Here is a 10,064-nt window from a genome sequence, read left to right on the forward strand (position 1 = left end):
CTTCTCAATCTTTAAAATTACCTCAAAAATTGCACAACTGTTTTTGTAAAAAAAAAAAAAAAAAAAAAAAAAAAAAGCATAACAGCTCTTTTACGTGAAACATGGAGTTAATCACTTAACTGTAATGGATGAACAAAATTGACGAAAAAAAAATATCATTAAGCCTATCATTGCTAACAAGCTAACTGCTAATATATATGCATGTTTATCCTAATACGAGTAATAAAAAAATATAATGTACTATGTCATTTCTCACTAACTACTAAGCATTTGACGATTTTTTTTCCTCTGAACAAATCTCCAATACTCAAAATCTGTAACACCATAATTGCTCTTTAATTATACTTGCCTCATTAACCTTTCACAAAAAAAATTGATTAACCCCAAAAATTTATTATTTTGTCTAATAATAAACCATTCAAGTCGATTGTCAAATTTCCAGAAACTATCTTTTATTTAGAAACCATCTTTTATTTCAAGTATTCATCTATTTCGGATTAATTTGATTATTTTCATTATTTCGGATATATGATATTATTATTAGTTGAATTTGCAGGAATTGTTGATTGGTTGATTGGTTGACATCGGACTCAACAAAGAATACAAAATCATGTAAACATTTGTTTACTTTTGGATGGAGTGACATTATCTTCAAAAAGGTAAATAATTTTTTTACTTTTAGTGTATGTAAAAAATAAATTTATCTGTCATTGATTCACGGATTCTATAGTTTGTTTGATTAAAAAAAAACAATGTGATTGCATGATATTAGATTTTGTGATTATAATTAGGATCATGTTTTAAGATAAACCCCATTCCTATATTTTATGTAACCCAGTACAAAATTTTTATTTTTTATTGCAGAATATCAAATTCATCTTCTCCTTTCCATTATTTGAACCCCGTTTCAAATGTCTAAATAATCAGATTGTATGATATTCAACCTGTCATAAATGATAAAAGAAAATATGGGCGAAAATGGTTCTTCCTGAAACGGTATGTATAAATAATTTTCTATTCTGACTTTATACTACACAAGTTAAGAGGCACACGCTATACGTATACAGTAAAAAGAAAATTATATTGTACACACGTAGCGTGTACCTCTTAGCTTGTTCAAATAAACATAGTACATTAATTTAATTAATTAAATAGTACTTTTATTACTAAAAGAACGAAAAAGCAAGAATCAGACGCTTACCTCCATTCTATTGTGTAGTAATTGTGGCTTACTCATTTTGAAAGCATTTGCTTTGAGGTGTGACCTATATACATTGTAAGGTCTAAAGAAAATCATAAAAAGCATCAGATTAAACAAATGAAAATAACTTTTAATTACATGCATATGAGTACGTAGTCTATTTAACTAGGAATGTTGAGTACTATAGTAATGATTTGAATATATAAATTGGTCAATAGGCCACAAGGCCTACTTCTTAGTAACTGATGGAAAGAAGATGAAACTATCTAACTGTTAAGTAGGGTCTTATTGTCAAGTTTAGGGCTGTACAGAGTGCGGTTTAGACCGCACCAAACCGCAATTTTGCGGTTTGGTGCGGTTTTAAAAAATGACCAAACCGCGGTTTGCGGTTTGGTGCGGTTTCAAAAAATATTGAGACCAAACCGGACTGCAAACCGCACTTTAATGCGGTTTGCGATTTTTATACTATATTTTCATTTAAATTATATAAAAGAACTAAATTATATGAGCTAATCTTTAACTATTAGTTAATTAAAGATTAATTAAAAGAGTTTAATATTTGAATTTTAAACTAATAATTATAAAATAAAATAAAAGTTTTGTTTTTAAAAGAATAATTACAATTTTAATAAAATATGGTTAAACCGCAAACCACACCGCACCAAATCGCATTTTGTGGTGCGGTTTGGTGCGGTTTTTTTTAAAAGTGCGGTTTAATTTGGTGCGGTTTGAAAAAATTACAAACCGCACTTTTGCGGTTTGGTGCGGTTTATGATCCAAACCGCACCGCGAACACCCCTAGTCAAGTTATGTCATATCCATAGTTATGAGAGGTAGGGACAATGTGATTACTAATTCCGAATTCCGAACAGAGGGATTATATCATGAGCTATAAGAATCAAATAGTTGACATGAGTTAAAAAATAGTCACTTTTTAAAAAATAGTCACTTAGTTATAAAGATATTAGTTATAAAGAGATGAGTTAAATCCTTCCCTTATTTATTAATCTCCTTTACACCCTTTCTGAAGAAAATAACTACTTTGTCTAACAAAGATATTAGTTTAAAACAAAAGATGTTACCTTGCGGATTCGTTCATAATCATAGAGTTGTGCATAGGCACTTGCTCCAGCAACAATCAATTTGGGTCTGAATAATGTGTCACTTTTCTCCATCTGCAATGGAGTTCCCAATCAAATATAATGAGCTTAATAACAGCCATATTAATTAGTCTGCATGCTTTTAGATTAAGGTATTACTTGATAAAAATAAGTAATTAACTGATGCGTTTATGCCCAAACGCTGAGGGTTTTCTTTTGGTCAATGTTAAACTCAAACGAAGCTAACACAAACCTATGCTAGATTTTGATCAATCGGATCAAAACCAAGCTTGCTCAATCAAACGGATCGAACAAACAAACTTAACTCGTAAGTCTGCAATAATAAACTCAAGAAAACTATTATTTCAACTATGAATAAAAATTACAAACTAATGGCCTTTTATAGACTAGAGTAACCGACATAAGATTCCTACTCCTAATAGGACAACTAGACTAAACACTAATTATAAACCCAATATAACTAGGACTCTATAACTAGTAGGCAACAAGTTGCCAACGTATTACTAAGAAACCAAATAGGAATTAACTTTCTATATTTCTTAAATAATTAATTAAAAGTAAGCTAAAACTACTACTCTAATTTAGTCTACCTTCTCGCCAATGTCGTCCCATTGGAGTACAACCAAATTAAGACTCGTTCCTGCTCTAGCCCCAAAACGACCCTCTGAGTAGGCCACGATCCAATTCAACGATAATAGAAGCCTACTTGGATGACATTTAAGAGATATAGCCTTATCGACCGCTTGACTAACTTGACCCTCTAAAACTCCCGCATCACTCTCCCCTTCTTCGAAAGGAATTGTCCTCAATTCCAAGAATACATCATCACTAAGATATGGAGATAGGTCACCAACATTAAAAGTGGCACTAACACTACCATAGTCACCTGGTAAGTCTAACTTGTAAGCACTACTTCCAATTTTCTCAATAACTTGAAAAGGACCTTCAGCTCTTGGCATTAACTTATTCTTACGCTTGTCAGGGAAACACTCCTTCCTCAAATGCAACCAAACAAGATCACCAGCTTGAAAAGTGGGTTGTTTTCTATGCTTGTTTACTCTTTTTTTATAAGTTTCATTAACTTGCTCAATTCTTTCTCTGACTTGTTGATGTAACTTAATCATTGCCTCCAATTTCTTTTGTGCGTCAATATTAGTAATCTCCTCTTTTGGAAAAGGAATCAGATCAATTGGAAGCATTGGATTTGTACCATAAACCACCTCAAATGGAAAATGCTTTGTAGCAAAAGACGATGACCTATTATAAGCAAACTCTGCATGTGCTAGCTTCAAATCCCGATCCATTTGAGTCTTACTCACCAACCCTCTCAATAGTGTACCAAGTATTCTATTTGTCACCTCGGTTTGTCCATCGGTTTGTGGATGATGAGAAGTACTAAAAAGCAATTTAGTTCCTATCAATTTCCACAAAGTCCTCCAAAAATGACTAAGAAACTTACTATCTCTATCGGAAACAATAGTTTTAGGAACTCCACGTAGACGAACTATCTCCCTAAAATACAAATCGGCCACGTGAGTCGCATCATCCGTTTTGTGACAGGAAATAAAGTGTGCCATCTTTGAGAAATGATCCACCACAACCATGATTGCATCCTTTCCCCTTTGAGTTCTTGGCAATGCCACAATAAAATCCATGGATATATCTTCCCTAGGTCTTTCTGGAACAGGTAAAGGAGTATACAAACCCTTTTGAAAAGAACTCTTTGCCTTTTGGCAAGACTCACAACGAACAACAATATTTTGAACATCTCCAAACATCTTTGGCCAATAAAAATGTTCTTGTAATACCTCAAGGGTTTTATTAATACCAAAATGTCCTGCTATTCCTCCTCCATGTGCCTCTCTGATTAACAACTCCCGCATATTACATTTAGGAATACATAAGCGATTTCCCCGAAAAAGGAAACCATCTTGTATGACATAGCCACCATGTGCACCCCTTTTACAAGAATCAATGACATGAGAAAAAACAGGATCAGCGGCATAATATTCCTTAATCACATCAAATCCAAGTAGTCAAGAATCCATAATAGAGATCAAAGAATGCCTCCTAGAAAGAGCATCTGCAACAATGTTACTTTTCCCATCTTTGTACTTGCAAGAAAAGTGAAACGGTTGTAGGAACTCAACCCATTTAGCATGTCTAGGATTAAGCTTGTGTTTCCCATGAATGTATTTAAGAGCCTCATGATCTGAGTGAAGAACAAAATGACTAGGCCTCAAATAATGGCTCCAATAATCTAAAGCACGAATTATTACATAAACTCCTTGTCATAAGTAGAATAGTTGAGTTTAGCACCACCCAACTTTTCACTAAAATAAGCAATTGGTCGTTTATTCAATAATAATACGGCACTGATACCAACCCCACTAGCATCACACTCTACCTCAAAAGGTTGACTAAAATCAGGTAATGCAAGAACCGGGGTGTAACACCCCAATAATTCTCTCTTAAAAACCTGTGAGAAACCTGTATATAACCTGAACAATTTCAAGAGAATTACTGGTGTGCTACCGCCACGTGTTCAAACGTTAAGGCTATCTCAGAAATTTGCAGCGGAAAACCAAAACAGTTTTAAATAAACCTCAAAACAAAGGAATTAAATCAAAATAAGTATTACAAGAAGGAACCATTAAGGCCCTTATTCAGAACCCAATAAAAAGTAGTAAGTGATTAAATTCAGTGTTCCAATAAACTCAAACCCAAAAGAATTAGTGTCAACTAAAATCGAATTAAATTAAATTCAAACTTTGCAAAATAAATAATATGGAAACAACCAACTCTCTACTCAAGATCCCACAACCCTGATGAATGCTGCATGTGTAAGAACCTGTGGTTATTCTGCTCCCCAATATTACAAGTGTAAAAATTGGATCGTCACAGGGTCATTGAAAGGCGAAGGCCATGACCAAAGAAAGACACACACAAAAGCACGCAGTCAGCAAAACTGAGTACATACAAGCTGCGAAAATAAATTAAGAAAATACCCAACATGCTACTAATATTCAAGCACAAGCATCATTAAATACAGACTCAATTCACGACTCGATTATCAAATTTATTAAGACCTCACTTATTAATATTAACTGACTCATTTATTTATTTCATTGGATTTAGCAATAGACAAGGTTGTCCAACCCATGTCCCATTTGGAACATCAAAAAAGAAAAACCCCATGCCTTCTTTCGGAAACATCAATAAACATCCAACGACCACGGGCACGACTCCGTGACCGTAGTTAGTACGAGAACTCACCTAACTCCTAGTTTTAGAAAAATAATATTTGAAATAAGAGACTCGTAGATCAGACGGCCTCGATAAAAGTACACGACTAATACCCCATGTACCCCAACCCCTGATTGTCATTACTCCAGATGTGCACCATTCCAGAGTTTTATTGCTCATCCATCTTGCACTTTACGTGATTTACAGGTTTAGACTTGGTGATGACTCATATACATATCAATACAAACATCCCAAAAGCAATTCAATCAAACATGACAAATTCTCAATTTAGATTCTTGATTTATTAGTGACAAACAACAATTATTAATTATTCCATTACTACCTCGGTGTATAAACACCTTGAGTGCATAAGGCACCCCAAAACCTTAACCTCGTCTTACAAGACTTGAATTTCTCCTTTACTCATCCTGTTTACATAATCATGAACGAGTAATAATTTGATCTTTACACCAATCACATACCTTTGTCTTTAAGCGCACCTTGCATAATTAAAGCACAAATAATACTTGCATTATAAACTAGTGCACATCATTTGAAATTCACAATGTATAACCAGACAATTTAACCCAGTCAATCCTATATATGATACTAAGTTCTCGGTCCGTCCTTAAACATGCACCTACAAGAAGGTTTCGTATCTTGTACGTACCTTGTGTAAACAATCCGGTTGGCCACTTTAAAACTAGAAGTCGCCTTCTACAAAGTCCTCTCCTAAACCAAACAATTAGAAATAAATCAATACCAAAGAAATTAAAATTACAGCAATACTAACTACTTTAAAACCTCTTAAATCACCAGAATAAAGCCTTTAGATTGTCCCCAAAAGTCAAAGTTAGTAGTATAATATCCCAACTTTAAGTTTACATGTTAGAATTATGAAAATATAGTGTTTTATATCAAATTACAGCAACTTTAAAGTGGGTAAATAAATCTGGAATTTTGTTTTAAATATATAAAATAACCCCATAAGCATAATTACTTGAATTAGTCATTATATAGCAAGTTAGTGTGTTAAAAAACCCAAGAATATATCAATTCAATGCAATTAGAGGCTTCAAAATAAAAGGTATGAAATCTAAAAATTATTTTTAAAGTTAGAATATAAAGTTCAAAGCTTTTTCAATCACAATATACTCACAATGATTATTTTGTAGGTTTAGAAGCATAAAAACACGAAATTAACACTACTTGTTCATAAAAATTGAAACTTTAATAAATCTGAAAATTTATTAAGATAATTATATTTTAATGTAATTTAAACATAGTATGATTAGATAGTTTGATTAACACGTAATCATGCCCTAAAACATGAAAAATCAATGTTTTAAACCCTAAAATATGCAAAATACATAATCTAAAATTTTATTTAATAATTTAGACATACAAAATCCATAAATTTATAATCTTTTGTAATTTATACATACTATTAAAGCCTAATAACAATAATTTTATAATTGAAATCAAATAAAATTTGGATCTTTAATCAAAATAATAAGAAATAAAGAAAGAGAAATAAGAGGAAGGAGAAGAGGGGAGAGCGAACTGCAGTGGTGCGGCGCAGCGGTCAGGCGAGCGCGGCGGCGGTCAGGCGGGCGCGGTGGCAGGGGCGGCGGCAGTTGAAGCTTGGGGTTTTTTTTTCTTCTTCTTGTTAGCTGCTCGTGAATGAAGGAGAAAGAAGGGAGTGAAAGCTCCCTTTTTTTTACGTGAGAGAGGAAAGAAGGGTAAGGGTTTTATTTGGGCTTTATTTGGCTTTGGATTTCCTAATTAGATTAGGAGTAATATTTGGGTTTTGGGCTATAATGTTAAAATTGTTGTACATTAGTTAAAAACATATTAGTTTACTTAAATCTTTTCATAAAAATTAACTTATTTAATGAAACTGACATAAAAATATTTGTAAGAATAATATATAAATAAATTATAATTAAGTTAAAAATATGGGGGATTACACGGGGTCTCACAAAGCTTTTGTTTTATTAATTCAAACGCTCGTTGTGTTGTACCTGACCACTCAAATTTTCCCTTCTTCAAGCATTCAGTTATAGGAGCAGTAACAGTACTAAAATTTTTTTATAAACCTTCTATAAAATGAAGCTAAACCATGAAAAGATCGTACCTCAGTAACGATAGTAGGGGTAGGCCACGACTTGACGGCTTCAATATTTGCAGGATCCACACTAATACCTTCACCAGATATAATGTAACCAAGAAATGTAATTGAAGGAACCATAAAAGAGCATTTTTCCATCTTTCCGAACAACTTTTGTTCCCTCATTTTATCAAATAATTGCCTTAAATGTCCCACATGCTCCACTTCACTCTTACTATAAACAAGAATATCGTCGAGGTACACCACCACGAACTTCCCGAGAAAGGACTTAAGCACCTCATTCATCAATTTCATGAAAGTGCTTGGGGCATTTGTAAGCCCAAAAGGCATCACCATCCACTCATATAGCCCGTGCTTAGTCTTAAAAGTTGTTTTCCATTCATCTCCTTCACGCATGCGAATTTGATGATATCCACTTCTCAAATCAATTTTTGAAAATACAGTAGCACCATGCAACTCATCAATCATATCATCCAATCGAGGAATAGGAAAACGATACTTAATAGTTATATTATTTACCGCCCTACTATCAATGCACATACGCCATGTACCATCTTTTTTTGGCACTAATAATGCAGGAACTGCACATGGACTTATACTCTCTCACACATAACCTCTCCCCATCAACTCTTCAATTTGTCTTTGTAATTCTTTAGTCTCCTCGGGATTGCACATATAGGTTGGTTTGTTAGGAAGTTGAGAACCAAGAATAAGGTCAATTTGATGTTCAATCCCACGTAATGGAGGTAAGTCAGGAGGTAAATCAATAGGAAACACATCCTTATACTCTTCTAATAAAGGTTTTAAGAAGGGATTTGAGGTGTTCTCCCCTTCTTTTGACTCCACCTCTTTCATTAAGATAATATACAACTTACTGCCATCTCTAATTTCCCTCAAAACTTCACCTTCAGTGGCAAACATATTCTCTTTTTTGGGCTTTTTATGGAGTTTGTGTATTTGTTCTCTGGTCAAAGGTTCTAAAATTATTTTTTTCTTGTTAAACAAAAGAGAATAAACATTTTGTTTCCCAAGGTACAACACCTCCCTGTCAAACATCCAAGATCTACCCAACAATAATTGACATGCATCCATAGGAACAACATCACAAAGCACATTATCAACATATGACCCCATGCTAAAAGAAATCAATGCTTGCTCTGATACCACTTGCTGCGTTTATACCCAAACGCTGAAGGTTTTCTTTTGGTCAATGTTAAACTCAAATGGAGCTAACACAAACCTATGCTAGATTTTGATCAATCGGATCAAAACCAAGCTTGCTCAATCAAACGGATCGAACAAACAAACTTAATTCGTAAGTCTGCAATAATAAACTCAAGAAAACTATTATTTCAACTATGAATAAAAATTACAAACTAATGGCCTTTTAAAGACTAGAGTAACCGACATAAGATTCCTACTCCTAATAGGACAACTAGACTAAATACTAATTATAAACCCAATATAACTAGGACTCTATAGCTAGTAGGCAACAAGTTGCCAATGTATTACTAAGAAACCAAATAGGAATTAACTTTCTATATTTCTTAAATAATTAATTAAAAGTAAGCTAAAACTACTACTCTAATTTAGTCTACCTTCTTGCCAATGTCGTCCCATTGGAGTACAACCAAATTAAGATTCGTTCCTGCTCTAGCCCCAAAACGACCGTCTGAGTAGGCCACGATCCAATCCAACGATAATAGAAGCCTACTTGTATGACATGTAAGAGATATAGCCTTATCGACCGCTTGACTAACTTGACCCTCTAAAACTCCCGCATCATTAACACAACAGGTTAACAACAAATAATTGCTTGAATCAAGCTTATACAAGTCAACGGTGCAAATATAATAAATTACAAATTTACTTGTCTTAACAGAAATGTCAATTGGAAGCAACAAAAACTATGCATTTCTTTAATGTTCAGTAGTTTAGATTGAGCATCCACTCATCCAGAGGATGAACCTTCTAAAACCATATTTTTTTTTTTTGAGAAAATTCTAAAACCATATATTACATTTAAATTGAATGAGCAAGTTGACTTTTTTTTTAAAAAAAAAAAAAAACCATAGAAGGTCAAACTGGGGTATTCGGTTCTCAGTTCTAGAAAATAGGTGCATGGTTGCTCAATTTCAAGCTACTTTTGAAGAAAAAGCTAATTATGCTTAAAAGAAAGGGAAAAAAATCCTAATTTTGGTAAGAAACCTTAGATATATATTAGAGGGGTGTATAATAGAGGAAAAATTGGCCTACCTGATCATAATCAATATATATAAATAGTGCTTTCATCCAATCAGTACGGCATTGTCTCAAAAAATATAGACACATCAGATATCTTCTTGGTGTCTGTTTGCAACATAAT

General features: G+C 33.4%; 1 protein-coding gene across 1 annotated transcript; it reads right to left on the reverse strand.

Moving 5' to 3' along the window:
- Positions 1 to 8,302: 8,302 nt before the first annotated feature.
- Positions 8,303 to 8,833, reverse strand: LOC110722472. The gene has a single exon (XM_021901766.1). The coding sequence runs from the start codon at positions 8,831 to 8,833 to the stop codon at positions 8,303 to 8,305; it is 531 nt and encodes a 176-aa protein (XP_021757458.1).
- Between the last annotated feature and the right edge of the window lie 1,231 nt (positions 8,834 to 10,064).

This window comes from Chenopodium quinoa, unplaced genomic scaffold (genome assembly GCF_001683475.1).
Source record: "Chenopodium quinoa cultivar QQ74 unplaced genomic scaffold, ASM168347v1, whole genome shotgun sequence".
Classification (NCBI taxonomy): Eukaryota; Viridiplantae; Streptophyta; class Magnoliopsida; order Caryophyllales; family Amaranthaceae; genus Chenopodium; species Chenopodium quinoa.

What these genes read in the sequence shown, in the direction of transcription:
- LOC110722472 (XM_021901766.1), bottom strand. Translation starts at nt 8,833, where the DNA reads ATGGGGTCATATGTTGATAATGTGCTTTGTGATGTTGTTCCTATGGAT.